The sequence below is a fragment of the Strix aluco genome, chromosome 12 (assembly GCF_031877795.1).
Source record: "Strix aluco isolate bStrAlu1 chromosome 12, bStrAlu1.hap1, whole genome shotgun sequence".
Lineage (NCBI taxonomy): Eukaryota > Metazoa > Chordata > Aves > Strigiformes > Strigidae > Strix > Strix aluco.
The window spans coordinates 26,371,467-26,388,389 of NC_133942.1; the positions used below are offsets into that span (position 1 = coordinate 26,371,467).

Here is a 16,923-nt window from a genome sequence, read left to right on the forward strand (position 1 = left end):
TTAAACGTACTCTGTATTGATCCAGTTCAGAGCAAAAATACAGTTTTTGTGTCCCACTTGCTAAGTAGGTATGGTAATTTTCTTCTGTCTCAGAGTGGTGGTGCCGCCTTACTGACTATTTTTTGAAAAATCGTTTGAATTTCCAAACATATGTTTTGTAGATTAATTAAGCATTAATGTTATTTCTGAAGGGTCAGTAGATTTTTTTCTTTTTTTTTTTTTTTGCAACTAAATTTTGGTGGAAAAGACTAAATTAGCTGTGAGCCTTTCCTTTACAGTTTCATAACTTAAAATCAGGTTGCTTCCATCTTCTTCATGCAAGGAGCAACTGCATCTGAAATGCCTGGGTCAACATAGAAGAATCACATCTAACCAAAAGAAACAAATCAGAGATTTTATGTAGCAGATGCTTTCCATGCTAGTTTTCTGCTGAAATTAATAGAAAGTTTTGATTAAACTTGATATTTTGCCTGGTGTGTGTCTCATACACTTTAAGAGAAAAGATGCAATGATCAGAGTTCTCATGATCCTCTTTACCTTATAGTGTATTAATAATATATGTATCCTGTTATATAACTCATTTTTATGATCTTGTAAGAGATTTTAATTGTTGTACAGTACATATTTTAAATTTTTGAACTGTTTGAGCATGTATTTCTCAGTCTTCCAGAAGGACCTTGTAATATAGCATATGCGTTTCGTGATACGAGTTGAGCAAAACTCTGTGGTCTGGGAAGTAATTTTACCGTTTGATTTAATATGGAAGACTTTGTATGTAAATTTGAAAGTAGACTCTGCCATCTATGTATTTGTTTTCCTGTGCAATTCTCTGTAGAAATTCTTGACATTAAATTCGTTAAACAGTTAATCAGCTGTGGCTCTCCTTTGCCATAGGAAATGGGTTTTATTCAAGTATTACTCCTGTGAGGAACCAGTTCGGGAATTTTGTTTGTTTTCATCTGCTTCCACATTGTATTAATTAGAGCAAAATTATTCCTGTGCATGTGTATAGGTGTATTAGATTTTCATTATTCAACACACACGCAGTATAGTGTTCTTCCTAAACAGAGAATTTGACAAATTCTTCTTCTGATACTCTTTTAGAATACTGACCTCTACAGGTGGTTCGTTCTTTTTCTTTAGACTGCTAGTGGCCTTGAACTATTTCTGTTGCATTTGAAAAGTAAACAAAATAAACCCTGCAGAGAGATTTTTTTTTCCTTTCCAGTGAGGCTGACAACATCAAGGGACAAAGAAAAAGCTAGTAAAAACCTAGCTAGAGCAGTTAACTCTTATTTTCCCCTATCATCAATAGCATACTGCCTTCCACCCCCCCAACACCCCCAACTTTTTTTGTGCTATAACCATATTTGCAATCACTAGTTCATATAGAACATAAATTATGGATTACTTCTAAATTTAAAGGGCATTCATGAAGTTGATTTCTAGAGTTGTTCTAAATGCTTTTTTGTTGTTGAAATATGTGCTGTCTGTGGAAATATTACATATCATAGGGTTTTAGTTAACTCACGAACTTCTACAGGTTATCCATCCTTTTTTATTTTAGTATCCTTGATGCTTTGAGGACCAAGTACTTTTGCCTGTTCTTTGAGGTGCTTGATGTGATTTAGATTCAGTTTGGAGCTCTTAGTTGCTGTTAACAAGGTGCTGTGATTGAGCTAATCAGCCCTGCTATGAACTAGCTCTGGTCTGGAAGCTTAACGGCCTTAAGATCGCTGCTGTTATAGACTTCTAATTTTGGAGCTGTTTTAAAAATGGCTGTGAGTGGATTTTCTTGTGTAAAGGATGGCATGCACATAATAATGACACTGTTGTAATTGTAGTCAGTATTTTTCTTAGGCCAAATGTTGAGTCTGATAGACTGTTTGAAATACAGATTTTTCCCTTCTATATTTTTTTTTTTATTTTCTGTTTGGCAGAAAATTTATTATTATGATTTTACAAAATCTTGTAAACCTTGTGTTAGAATGAGGGATGTGGGTGTGAAGGAGATGTAATTGACTCTCAATAGAAAAAGTGTTAAGTACAACACTAGATCAATACAGGCACCACATCAGATTCTTGTATTACTTGTCTGTAACTAGCATTATAGATGGCATTACTCTGGATTCACTCAAGTGCAGCAAGTGTAGAATTTTGGCTTCAAATGTCCTTCATTCTTCATGGAAAATAAGATGAAGTGGCTTAGCTTCATGTGTATTTTTAGAATCTTCTGTAAACTACTAAACTCTGGTTTTATAATGAAGGAGTTAAGAACCTATATTCAATTGAAATTCTGTATGAATAGAGTGTATTAGATTTTTAAGACTTCTTCAAAACCTAATTAGTCCTTGGATAACTTAGAGCCTTCACAGATATTAAGAGGTCCCACCATGTGTGAAGCCTTTGTTCACATTGAACCTTTTTCAATAAAGGCAGGTGTAGATTGTTTCTCCATATTTCTTTTTTGTCTGTTAATATGTTTTATTTTTACTGCAGTATTTCTTAGTGTTTTTTTTTTTAGTTTTCTTTCTCCCATAATAGATTCAGCATTAAAATAATGATACACTCTGAGTCCTTTAGGAAAATGAAAAAGGCTAAAGAGTTCTTAGGGGCTGAAGTGTATACAGTGTTACGGTTTCTTGATAACTGGTTAAGAAAATATATCTTACTCAAGGCAAGTTATGCCCCTAATGTTTAAAAATTCAGCAGTGAACTTGAAAATGTAAAAGGAAGTGACTTCAGATTTATTTCTTTATTGTCTTTTTTTTTTTTTAAAAAAGAAAAGCCAGTCAAGGAATAAAATCCCTACAACAATTCATATTCTGTACTGTGAAGTTGATATTGTAATCAGCGATGTAGACAGAATTTTTTTGAAGTCCATATTACATATATATATACCTGAGTGATGTGCATGTGTACTTCCTTTGTGTGATCTTTTAAATACAAGCTTTACATCTTAAGATGTGTGCAGTGAAGTAGAAGAGAATTGCTACTGGAGCTCTTTGTACTTGAATTTTTACATGTTTCACATGCATCCTGCTAAGTGCTTTAATGTGCATTCATTCAATTCACTGGGCTTTCATATCACTTGTGAAAATTCAGTGAGGTAGTTGTGTTGGTTTGGCTTGCCAAGGAAATCTGACGTGTGTCTGTGGAATGGGCACAAAAGGACACAAATGTCATCTAGTATAGCCCTTCAGTTATGTGAGTGTATCACATTTGTTTGAATTCTGGTGAAGTGTTTAGTTATGAATTTGATTTACAAGTATATCCTAATTTTCTTAAGAGTATGTGGGCCAGCCTTTTCTAAAGGAATACACTTTGCTTTTTCAGTCCACGTGAACATGTGTTGTGGAGCTGTATGTGAAGTTCAGTTTGAACTGCCCTATTACATGTGTGAATCTTCAGAATGCTCTCTCACATCTGGGAGGGAAGGTTTAATGTTTTTCTTCTGAACCTGTGTCAGTAATCCTTCACATATAAATTGGAATGTGAAGAGACGTTTGATGCCTTTCACAAAGTGTGATCTGCAAAGCACTTAAGTGATAGTAGGTTGAAGGGTAATATTCTTTGAGTGGAATACAAGACATTCTTTCTCAAATACTGAGTCATGGTTGTCTCTTTCAAAAAGGCACTGTTTTTTCATGTTTGTTATTTTATGTATTTAACAGAATGTGAAAAGTTTGTCTTCTATTAAAATTATTTGATAATCCTTGTAAAAGGTAATATTTTATTTTTAGTGGCTGAGCAAAGCTGGGCATTTAGACAAATTTCATCTTATTGAAGTGTTGGAGAATGAAAAAGTAAAGTACAAAGTGAAGCAAAATCTGAAAGCCGTTGCCAGAGCTAAAAGCAGTAACAGAGAGAGAACCGAATGCATGATTCAAGGCCAACAAGATTTAAACTTAAAGTCACCACCCAGAGAGGCGATGTGTTTAAATTGGTTTGTTTTGGCAGTGCTTAAGATTCTAAAATATAAAAGAGAAAATAGACTATAGTAATTTATAGAAGCAACTTATTTGGCACATGGAACCCAAGACTTGTTTTGGCCAAAATTCAAAGTGTACTTAAAAATTTTAAAATAAAGATTCTTACTTTTTGTCTTCTAATTACAGAAGAAACAGAGGGAAGGAAAGTTCTTGGGTTTTGTTGCCATTTATTTTGAAGTAATTTACTCTTCCTCAATATTTTAGCTAAAATTCTAGCAAGTGAATGATAAAGTGTGTGTGTTCTGGCAGTGTTGAACTTTGTGCTAACCTGTTTCTGCCCTAGCACTGAGCAGATTTGATATTTTTAAGATTTTATGAAAATTATTGGTGTTTCATATAATTGAAACATGCATTTATGTATTCAGTTATTTTTCTCACAGACTGGCATAGTATCAATGGTCCAAAAAAAGCCTGTAGTCCCAAAGTAGACTGCAGGATATTATGCATCAACACAGTGATGCCTTTTTTCTTTTTTTTTTTTTTTTTCTTTTTCTCCTGAAGAAATCACTATGTTTTTAAAATATAGCCAGTCTCAGAACTAGTGAATGCTTGAAGAGTGAAGGGCTAGGGAAGCCAACCCTGACTTTGGCCATGTCTGATTCTTGTGCTCTCCCCTTCCTTTCTGCCAATACTAGTGTTCTTCTGGCCCGGTAGTGGAATTCTGTGAGCTAATCTGGCCAGAAACCAACAAGGGGTTTTTTTTGTTGTTTGTTTGTTTGTTTTTTTTTTAAATGGTTCCATTTTCTACTGGTTTCTTCCTGAGCTGGTTTACTGCAGGACCCTACACAACTCTGATGCTAGTATGAGGGAGGAAGACGTGAAAGCCAGGCTGTGGGCAGTGGGGACAGCGAAGTGTTAAGGGAAGCAGGATGGCCTCCTTTGGGTGGCAGCCAGCCCTTAGCTGGTAGTAGGATAGGCTTGTGTTTGCACACATAAAACTTGACTCATAAGCTGTTGTCTGACAATGATTCTTGCATCAAAATCCCTTGTGAGGAGTTGGTAAATGCTGCTTGCCTGTTTGCAAGGCTTACTTTGCATAGGAGATTTTGTACTGCTGTAGCTGGCACGTTTGGCTAACCAGGTCTGCTGGCTGCTGTGCTGGCACAGCTGGTGGTGACAGGCTCTTTGCAGTGCTACGGAAATGAAGGTTTTTAGTATCCTTCCACTTCTTATTCTTACTCACCCATAATATTAAACTTACAGCCTTTGTCCTAATTTTAATGTAAAATTATTAGCTCCTGTGTTCTCATTAGATATACCTAGAAATCTGTTCATAATTTTAAGGTGTAAGTTTTATAGGAATGGAGTTGTGAGACTGATGCTTTTGTAGAAGGAGAGACTTTTAAAACATCCTGGGAGGAAGAATTTTAAAAAAATAATTAGTTATTGATTGCTACTTGCTTTTTGACTATAGACTGTTCAAGTTAATGTTTGGAAGTGTTTAATACTGTATTACTATTGTAGGAGGGATAATTACCAGGTAAGGGTGCTTTTTACCACAGAAAGATGGTCTACTGCATTTTATTGGCTTTCAGCATTTTCTAGCTATAACCTACAGAACTGCTGTAACAGCATACTTTGAGAAGCACCAGCAAATTTGTTTGTTTATTCAAAGTGCAACTTGTCCTTGATTAAAAAAAGAAAAAAAAAAAAAAAAAAAAAAAAAAAAAAGGCTTGGGTGCACTTTAACAGCAACAGGTATGTCAGTTCCAGCTGTAATGAGAATGAAGGCAATTTAAAATGGGGTTACTTGAATATAAATTTCAGTACTAACTTTACCGTCAAAGTTCTGCTTCTAAAATGTGTATGGTTTCTAAGTGCATTTTATTAAGAGTGTTTTAGCTCATGTAACATTTGTTACAAGAAAAGCATTGAAAACTCACATTTCTATAAAAAGTGTGATATTTAGGATTTAAGCCAAGGAGAAATGTTATGCAGTCCAGCCAGACTATGGAGTATCAAATGAAAAGCTAGCAGAAGAAATAGGAGGAAGAACTGGGAAGTCTTCAAACAGGGGGGGAAAAAATGTCTTTCTTTTGGTTAAGGAGTAAAATTGGAGAAATCTTGACGTTTTCACTAGCAAATGTAGATATTTCTGGACTCATTTCCACCAGACCCAGATCCTGCCAGATTTAGTAGTTATTTTTTGGAATGGAAAAATAAGTTATTATTTTAGTTAGTGTGATACTACTTCAAATTCTTTTCAGAATAGTTGTATGTTTCTGCTAAATTAGCAATGTTAAACTGTTGTATTTATTCTTCAGCATTTGAATTACCACAGCGCTAAAGAGGGAGTCTTGATTACTCTAGACTTGCTACTTCTGTGCTACTGATTCTCTAAAGGTGTAATTTTGTTGTTGAAAGGCAATCTTTCCAGATTTAGAAGCTGTAACAACACAGATACATTGCAGAAGAATGTTAAAATGCGGTTGATACTGAAGTGCAACAGAAATTAGTAGGTCAGCTAATACCTTTTTGTTACGAAGGAAGAAACTAGTGAATACAGGCACCAGGCAACTTACTACTTCAGTGAGCTGTGGTGAGACATCTTGGCTCAATGGGAGGAATAGCCTTTCTTTTAAATAAAGGGAAAAAGTGGAAATACCTAATGAACAGAAACAAAAGTTTTTGGGGATTGAAGGTAAACTAGGCTTCTTCAGACATCTTAGTTGCTGCAGTACTGCCATGTATTAATGCAAGGCCCATTAACATCCAGCAGCAATCCTCCTTCCACCTTGTTTGTTGATGTAGGAGACAGAACTGTATCATATCAGCTTTCCAGCATTGTGGGCGCACCATCATTTACTGCCACTCATGCTAAGGGAGCTGTCAACACAAAGCCTGCCTGCCTGACTCAGCAGGCGGCTAACCGCCCAGGCAGCAAGGAGCTTGATTCAGCAAATATTTGCACAGATGTAATGATATCTGGGAAATTTAAAGATAGATTTCTCTCCTTTGACAGAGAATGTCATATTTTCTTACTTTGAGGCTCAAAAATACAAAATCTCTGTCAAAGAAGTGGTTGGAAGAAGTGTCTCAGTGTTGAGGAAAGAGAGGTTTCTTTTTGTTTGTTTGTTTGGTGTTGGGTTTTTTTTGTTTGTTTGGGTTGGTAGGATTTTTTTTGAGGTATCTGAGGGCCCTGCTGGCAGCACAGGCTATGCCAGATCTGCATCATTTGTTCAGTCTGGATTCTGGCAATGACTTTTGGAAGTAATGGAATTATTGAGAACTGTTGGTTTTGGACGTCCGCAAAAGGAGAACATCTGGCAAGAGTTTTACTACATTCCAGCTAGCTTATGGAGGGGGAAGCACTGGTTTAGTACAAAATGCATACTGGAAAAAGTAATCCTTGATTACTTGGCTAATGCTAACTTCCATCAGCTCAAATTTTCAGCTGTATAAATGCAGGTAGAGATGCTTCTTGCAAGTTTTTAATAGTTCACTTTTACTTTAAACCTTTTTTTCTCCATGCCTAAAATAATAGAATAAAACACTTTTTGCTCTAGGTAGCTTTTTTTACTGAGGAAATAGATGCTATCTTTCCCTTGGACAAACCATCAGGGCACTTCATTGAGCTGCAAGGGCAAATGGTGAAGCCCTAACCTTGCAAAAGCTTCTTTCTTGGATGAAAATGAAGTATGGAGGGTTTCTTCTTGATTTTTGGCGAAAGAGGAGAAAGATAAGTGAAACGGGTTGTAATAATTAGTTAAGTCAAAGTTTCCTGTATTTCTTCTTTTGTCTTTTTTACATGTAACTTAGAGCTAGTACCACATCTCTAGATGTTCTAGATTAACAGCTGTGCAATGCTTGTATTTAGCCATTAAGCATTCTTCCCTGTTTAAATACTGAACAGATAAACTTTGGTTTTAGAATAAAAGATGATGTTTAATGCTGACATGTTTGTATAGTAGACACTTTTCCCCAGCTGAATTGAAAGAGCCATAATTCTCTTATGAAGAACTTATGTTCACAGAACCCCTTGATGTGTAACTTCTGTTTTGTTCAGTAATGGGAGTTCAGTCCTGTGGGTGAGTCTGTTGGATGTACTCTTCAGAACAAGTAATCATAAGATATCTTCTTTTTAAAGATACACCTGTCTAAAGGTAAACCCGAAAATCTTTCAAGCGTCTTTGTATTCTACATGCTTTGTTTTATGAAAAGGTAAGATGTTAGTGTCTTGTTGCTTTAATGTGAGATGCCATGATGCTGCTAATAGATAGATTTCAGATTTCTGTAGTGTAGGGTAGCCAAAAATCTGATGCAGAGATACTATATACCTTTAGCAAAGAGTAGGTTTTCTTCCACAAGCTTTTAGGAAACGGCTTGGTCTAGATTTTCTGAAGATCAAACTGAGACTTCTGTGATCTTGACTGCATATCTGTAAATAACTTTGTTTCCAATCATAGAAGTGTAAATGTGGAATTGCATTGTCATTTCCTTGGCTATACCGTATTTTACTTAAAGTTCAAAATCCTGGCTCATTAAGATGCAAGGTTTTTGTGTCATACTTTATTTTTTCTCTGGTTCACCTACATGAACTTGGAAATTCAAAATATATGATGTTTCTCACAAATGTATTTTTTCAGCTCTTTTTTTTTTTTTTTCCTCTGCTCTTAAACTGCTTGGTATTTCAGAGGCTCTCTTTTTCTTTAAAAGGCTTGAGTGTTAATTAATGCATTAATGATCTTCTAAATATCAACAAAGTACCTTTAATTTGTTGCAATTAGATAATTTTAATTGTACATGTATAAAGATGCACGACAGTCATCAACACCATGAAAGGTTACTGACCTCAGGTTGATCTCGGAGTTTGTTTTCAAGAGGGTCAAAGTTTGCTGGACACCTTATGATACAGTAAATGACTGAAAGCACTTTTTCTTAATGTTTTTAGATATGTTGTTAGAAAAGCTATCACACTTTTGGTGTTTTCTTAGCGCCTCAGTTAAAGACTGTGTAACTCAGATTGTATTGTGCTCTGGTGCCTGAATTGGCAGCTTTCTGTACTGTTGTAATACAGTTGGTAACAGTAGCTGATAACTGTGAGGCTATATTTGATTTTTTTTTGGCCTGATGTGTGCACTCTTGTGACACTGGCCTTGATTTGGTGTATATAGAAATATATATATATTTTAGAGCATGTGGTTGTATGAAGCTGTTGAGTCATAACTGAGGTAACCACCGGATAATTTGCCAGTAGAACGGATTATTATGATAGCTAATATCATAGGCTTGAGACTTGCTTGTTAGAGCTGTTCAATCTGATACTTCATGGTTCAAGATAGAGGAGAATAAGCAGTGTCGTGCAATTTAATAGCAGTTTAACTGTGTGTTTGCATGTGAATAAAAGCTCTGGGTCATAGCCCTGCTAAAGGCTTGATCTCTAAGCTGGTTTGCTTTATTCACATTTGTAACGAGGAAGGTTTCAAAATATACTGTGTGTGCACACATGTAAATATTCTTTATATACAGCACATAATCCATGAAGATGCACATTTAAATTTTTATTTTAGAATTTTAACCTCAAATTGGATGGAAGAATAATATTAAAGCTTGTATTAATAAAGGGAAATTTTTTTTTCTGGGGAAAAGAATAGCTGTATTGTGTAGTGCTCTGAGCACCTCTGAATTTGTAAGGAAATTATTTTTTTTTAAACTAGTTTAAATGGTAACTTTTTATAGTTTTCGTCATTAGTTTATGCTTGAACTGTCTGAATAAACACGGACAAAAACCAAATGTGTTGCATACAGCATATTACATATGGAATTGTAAATATGCTCTCCTCTTTGAACAGTACCTTATGTACTTTTTCTGGCAAGATGGATGTAGCAATGTGGAGTTTTCTGGTTTAGTACACTTCAGGTGGGAATTGCCAGTTCCAATTTTATTTTGAGCAGGTTGTATTGTATTTAAAGTGTCCAGGTCATGCCAGGTCACTTGGTGCATTCAGTGACGTGAATTAGAGTCTAGGAAGCAGAGAATACGAGGAAAGAGAAGCAGGTAACTTCTGACATTTCTGTAAGAGCACTGCTATTACAGGAATTAATAACCTAATGTTGTTGTTCTTAGGGTATACATGGGCCTTATTACAAGAAATGAATAGGATTGTTTGCGAAATTAAGTTAAAAGTAGTAACTGCCTCTTTTTTTTTTTTTTAATAGCAAATTGTATTTAGGTAATGAGTGGAAACAAATCTGAAACATATTTGATAGTTTTGCAGGACTGTATTACTGGTACTGACTTTTGATGTCAATAGACATTGCTAAAACAAATTAAAGCTTTTCATCAGGTTTCCTGAACCAGCACAATTTTATTCCATTTTATTCTGACTTTATACAATGTAATTATTTTGCTGTATTAGAAAAAGTTCTTCAAATGTACACCCCAAAGTTGTATGCTGACCTGTGAAAATACTGTGCTTGCAAATAATTTTCAGTATGAAAGTATAGGTTTTAAAATGCTTTCCATAAAGAGAGAGTTCAATTTCTGAAATGCTTTAGGTTACAACTAATTTTTAACACCTGTCAATACTAATTTTGGTCTAAGTTTTGGTTATTGCCCAGGCAAGTTGTGTACTTGCTCTACATTCTTCCTACTTGAATAATTTTGTTTTACTGAAGTTTTAATTGTGATTGCTTATTCTGGGGATAGAAATTAACTTTGTGTAGCATATTTTATTGCCTACTCCTAAAATAATCTCCACAATAGCTGGCGTAGTGGATGTTTATTCTTTGCTATGTCAGATAATCATGCTCTGGGATTCTCCAGGATAAACAATGTTTCAAAAATGCAAATTAATTTATTTAATACTATTAATAATCACTGTTGATATTTTAAACAGATCTTGCAAACTGATCTTTGCAAAGAAAAATATTCAAATGGAAGCTAGTGTTTTATGGGTAATAATTGAGATAACCGATGTCGCCTCAGGGTGGCTACAGTCCTTGCAGTGCTTTGTTGAGCTTTTAAATGTTTGCCATTAGAGGCTTGTAGTTAACAGCCTCAACTCTACATAGTTACCTGACTGGGCAGGTGGGGAAGGATATTGAAACCAACAGTTAAGACCAGAAGAAATCTCACTTTTAGACCACACAATGAATTAAGTGTTCAATCTGTGAGTCTGAGGTTCAATACAGGGAGGAGAGTGAGCAGCATCATGCAATTAAATAAAATTATCTCAGGAAGTTTCCTGAAGGAATTGTCCAGAGTTTGTACCAGACCACTCTGACTCAGTATAGTGTTTCTCTGACCTATCCATAGCACTTGCGTTAATCTTCTCTGGAGCAAAAGGTACGAAAAGGGATACTGCTCCTCCCACTGTGCCTCTAATAATCAATTATATTACTGGGGAGGAACTTTCCTTTTTGATCCAGAGGGATGGGGGAAGCTCGTATCCATATACTGTAAGGCAAGCGGGACGTTCTCTGAGAAACAATATAGATTGATATTTGAAGTTTCTTTTAATTGCCCCCCCCCCCCCCCCCCCCCCCCTCTGCTTGAAGTACTTCCCCTTGCTTTTATTGGGGGGGTGGATGGAGAGAAAGCCCTCTATTTATATAGTTTGAAATGAAAATGGTTTGTCTTTTTACCTAATCATAATGTTACATCTGAATTTATCCCAATGGCACTTAAAGTGGTTAGAGTATTGATATGTTGCCTGGGTTTCATTTCTCTTCTCAATTTGATTAATGCCCTTAGCTTTGTATATTTTAAGCCCACCACATGATATCTATTGTCAAGATGCTTTTGGTTTTGAGTGGTTCCCCCCCACCCTGCACCTAGTAAGAAATGTGTGGAACTATATCTTGTCTTTACTTGTTTATTTGACTGGCAAATTTCAGGTACTTTGGTAGAATATAAATGATTTTATTATGTTATTAAAAATATTAAGTCTACTATAAAATGAGAAATATTTTCTATTTGGAATCACCAAGAAGAGAGTGAGAACTAGTCTTAACCTACTGAAATTTTAAATTTTTACTTGAGATACTATTTCTTCATCAATAATATTTCTTTTTGCATCCCCTTACTAGAAAGTCTAGACCTAAAATGTAATTGTAGGTAATAATTTTTATCATACTTCACAATAGACCTTTGCAGTATAGGGTCTTAGTGGTACATTGATTTGTTTGGGTGTCTAAGATGCAAAATACAATCAATGCTGGTATGGTGTTTGCTCTAGGTTTTTTTGCAATTGATTTCAGTTGAATCTTATCTGAAGGAATATCATTACTTTGAAACAAAATTGGATAAAGAAGCTATAAAAGATAAAAGCTCACACCTTGAGTACCTAGTATAACAATCTACAATGTGATTTTTTTTTTTTTTTTTTTTTTTTGGTCAAATCATTTATTTGATCAACATCATAGCAGATGGTAACCCTATAAAGTATATTATCTTGTTTACACGAACCTGTGTCTCTTGAAATAAGTTTTAAATATGGTCTTCTTTGCCTTATACCAGCAAGAACAACAACTTTCATTTCAGTTTGATTGTAAGATCCAATTTTTTTATTAGATGAATTTTGGACCTGTTTCTTCAGAATGAATACATATGTTGGAGTAATGAGGCAACAGGTTTCTTAAGCTTTTCTTATAAAAGAGCTTGAAATGCTCACAGTGCCATCTTAAAAGTGACATTAAGCAAAGCATTTTTAGAATTCAGTGCATAAAGCCAGAAAGCATCCTCGTGACTGCTTGGCCCAGTCTTCCTGAGGTGAGTGAGGAACACTCAGCCTTTCCTGTGGCCTGGCCGGGGTCCCGGATTTGGGCTGTGCTCTGTCTGCACAGCTGGCTGAGGGCAAGGGCCACATCCTGCCAGTCCTCCCTGGGACAGCGGTAGTGAGTGCAGTGGAGGTGCCGTGTGAGCCAGAGCAGCCACAGACTGCCAGCTGAATCTGCTCGAACAAAGATCAAGCTTACTGAATTACTCTAGGAAAACTATGGTGTATCTGCTATAGCAGTAGCCAATTTTGATTAAGAACTATGAAATCAACTCATGAGTCATTTCAATAACTCTTCATTCTCAATGCCTACTAGAAAAACGAAGTGGAGGTAGAACCTCGTTATACTTCTGTCTGCCTGACTGCATATCTCTGTGTTATTAGACCTTTATAAGATACAGTTGTTGGATTTCCCCCTTTTTTGCATTGCCTAACCAGATTGAGATACTGCAGTTTTTGCCTGTACAGCATGTTTTTCAGTGCTCTGCTAACTGTCACAGCTCTCCTGTGCCCTTTAACATCCATGATGAGTTAGTGGATACTGGAATTGGGACACCGTGTTTTCTTGTGGAAGGGGTTATATGAAGGTGGTGATCCCCCTAGTTTCTCCATTCTGTTTTGTGTTTCCCAGGAAAACACTTGAACCCTTTTGATGACACTTTTTTGCTTTGGGACTTTACTGGATTTATTACCATAGATGACTCCTATGTTTGTTCTTACGCTTCTTACACTTTGTTCCCCACTTTAGGCTCTCCTCCCAGCTGGAAGGTGTCTTATGCTCCTGGCTCATTCACATAGAGCTACCTTGGGCTGTATTAAAAATATGTGTTGTTTGTTTGTGCCCAGCCTGCTAGAGTTTGTCTGGGTCTTTGTTTCTTGCAGTGTTTGTTGGTTTTCATTTGTCATCAGTGGAGAAAACGCAAGTGTACAAACCAGAACAGATTCCTTGAGCACCATAGTAGACACGTATCTGATTTCCTGGTGGAGTGTTGTTGGCTAGCTGGTTCTCTGTTTGTTTGGCGTGTGCTATGTTGATAGGGGCTGAGGGCAGCAGGGATGTTGTTCCAAGTCAAATCCAGATGTCAAGCAGTAGTAAGTCAGAGTGCCAGTGTTCTGTATGCAGTGTATGAAATTCTTCCTTGTAGCCTTCAAGGAGGTTCTAAAGTGTGAATGCATGTGCCTCGTGTGCAAATTCTAATTAAAGGGTAGGTGTAGATGCAAGCCTGTTTTGGGCTTAAAAGAAAAAATGCTGCGTGGAAAGGAGGAAAAAGACACCTGACAGAAAAAAAGGAAGTGTGTTGATATTTCTGACTAGCTAACTGCACTGGGCTTTTTTAGAAGAAAGAATTCTGGGGACTATTTAGAGATTAATTTTCCTTTCCATCTTAAACTGTTAAATTTTGTTTTAGAGCAGTTACTTTAAACAACTTATTTGCATAATTCAAATGGTAGAATTAAAATATGAGAATTTTTAGCTATACATGTGCTGATTTAGCAGAACCTTAACATAAGTCCTTATGTCCCACTGACTCAAGTTTTTAAATGAGTAACATGTTTTACTGATTAGGGGTCATGCATCTAAACACTCTATGCATAACCATTATCTACTGATATATTTCCTAAATGGGTTGATATAACGTACTGCGTCTTAGACTTTCCCAAAGACTTTGTCTTGAAGTGACATATTTTTCTTTTCTTCCCCCCAACCCCTCCTACTATATGTCTCTTTGAAACTAAAGCAATGGGAGAGTTGTTATGATAATGACTGCATTACTAGTGCTGTTGTTTCTGGCAGAAAAGAGTTGGTTGTGCCAAAAGATTACTTTTGCCTTTGTCAGTGCCAGCCACGACTTTTTACTCAGAGCCTGGATCAGTTACAATGAAACAACAACAATGCTGTCAGCTGCAAAATGCAGCAAACTTCCATAAACTGCTGGCTCAATATAGTGGTGGTTTTGCGTTTCAAAGTGTTCTCCAGCCTTGAGGATCTTTCCTGCAGTACACAGTCTATAGTTTTTATCTGAGTGACTGTACTGTGCTTTAACATACCTTCTGCTGCTTGTCTTTGTCAAAGCAGTATTCTGTGGCTTCATAACACACATTTCTTAAGGAGATAATGATTAGAAAACTATTACTCCATAGGTAGCTATTTACAGTATTTCTTTGCATTGTATTTTGTCGTGTGGCCAGTCTGAGATATATGCATGAAAATTTTATAGTTGCAATATAAAGTTAGGGTTTAGGGATGATTATATGGAGTAACTTGCACTCAGCTCTTATTTATAAATTGTGACACGAAGTTCTTATTTGTAAATTATGACATTATAAATCTTCATAAATAGCTTATACACCACAAAGAATTTATGCCCTGTATCAAAACTATTTGAGAGAAGTTTGGGTGACAGGGAACTAATGAGTTGTGGTTTGTAGGCCAAAGTGCGTGGAAGTCTGCAATTTAGGATCGAAGTGTTCCACCTGGTAAAAAAAATGATCTTGTGATACAGATAAGGAACCTAATTACTAGAACAGTAACCTTATCCTATATGAAGGAATTTGCTATAGGATTTCAGGTACTTTTGCAATTAGTTGTTTTGGAATGTGGTTTAAAGATGTTTAACCAATTATCTTTGAATAGAAAGTAAGTGGTGACAGTGTTGGCAACAATATTTCTAATTGTTGACTAGATAATACAGGGGTTATATATTCTGATACTGAGTTTGAAGATCTCCCTATTTTTTCCTTCCCCTTTCTCTTTTGAGCTGTAACCTGGATTTGCATAAAGGGAACCGATTCTAAAAGAACCGTTACAGAGTTTAAAAAGATTCCTGTTTTAGTAGGGCGGACACCACGAGACTCTGTAGGGTTTTTTTTAAGCCATTGAAATATAATCAGACTGTCTTGCCTTTTTCCCCCCTTATGCTAAAATATCTTGCGTGTCACGTAAAGACCAAGCAGGGGAAATAATTTCGCACATTTTACAATACTTAAGCAAGACATGAGAGCAAAGAATAGATAACAAGTATACATTTCACAGTATGTGCTGCAATAATCAATGCTTAAGATGCAGGATGAATCAGGCTGTGCAAAAAGCCAGGCTAACATCGTTGTGCTTGTTTTGTTACTCATGCTAATTTCTTACGGATTGGGTAGGGCAGACACTGCAGACTGGCAAATCTTCTTGACTTTTTTATGCTTCTGTTTTCAGCAGCTGCAGGTGTCCACATGAGTAGATTGCTTTCTTAGCCAGCTTCATTAACAAGGAAACTGTTCATCTTAAGTTTTGTTTTTAGGAATATTGTTTTAAGTATATGGAAGCAGATGAATTTGCTTTAAGTGAATGGAAGCGGATGAATTGGCTTTCAGGTTGCATCAGAGAGCGTTATGCTTTTGCTATTTTTTCTTATAGGTCTGTATTTTTCTTTTAATTGCTAGGCATGGATGAACGAACAGGTGCCACATCCTGGGGAACAAGTGGTCAGCCAAGTCCTTCATATGAATCTTCAAGGGTAAGGTTTCCACATAATAATTCATAGTGAAAGTTTATGGGAATGTACAGTGAAAATCAGCAGATAATTTGGCAATGTTTTTGAAGGGTAAGCTGCTTTAAATACACAGATTAGCATCTTTTAGAGACTTTAATGACTTTGATATGCTGCAATAGCAATTCAGATTTCTAAGGCTAAAAAAAAATCGGTTAAGAATTTATGAAAATAAATTGTACATAACTGTATGCTTGAATGATGAGCATCTGTTTTATTTACCTTATGGTCAGAAAACGAAAGTAGAAGTCATGTTACTTATTCAGGAGCAGTTTTATTGGCAAAGTGTAGGGAACGCTTGCCTCTCCATTAACATTAGCCAGCTATAGTATCTGCTGTGTCATGATGTTGGAGAGAGGCTTCTCTTTTTAAATACCTTCCTCCTGTTCGTGTTGCAGCTTCATCCATCCTGCTTATTGAGCTAAAGGTTTTTGATATTATCTAATATCCTAAAATAATACTGCCTTTTTAAAACCCAACTCAGTGGTCAAGAGCATGCTTTCCCCTTAGTAAATCGCATTCCCTTTCATCTACTCAATTTTCTTCTTATGAATATCTACTCCCTAAAAAGCCAATGAACTAAGTACCTAATGAACTAATTACTAGAAATACACAGCATAAATGATGGGGCTGGTTTTAATCTGTTCTGATTTCAGAGAGCCAGAGAGCTGT

General features: G+C 36.1%; 1 protein-coding gene across 8 annotated transcripts in view; it reads left to right on the plus strand.

Moving 5' to 3' along the window:
• The window catches only part of TCF12 (transcription factor 12), a 174,093-nt gene that overhangs the window by 31,830 nt on the left and 125,340 nt on the right, over positions 1-16,923 (plus strand). For all 8 annotated transcript variants that reach the window (XM_074837132.1, XM_074837135.1, XM_074837134.1 and 5 more), the window contains one exon: positions 16,145-16,218. In XM_074837132.1, the coding sequence (XP_074693233.1) occupies positions 16,145-16,218 (74 nt within the window). The remainder of the gene's footprint in view (positions 1-16,144; positions 16,219-16,923) is intronic.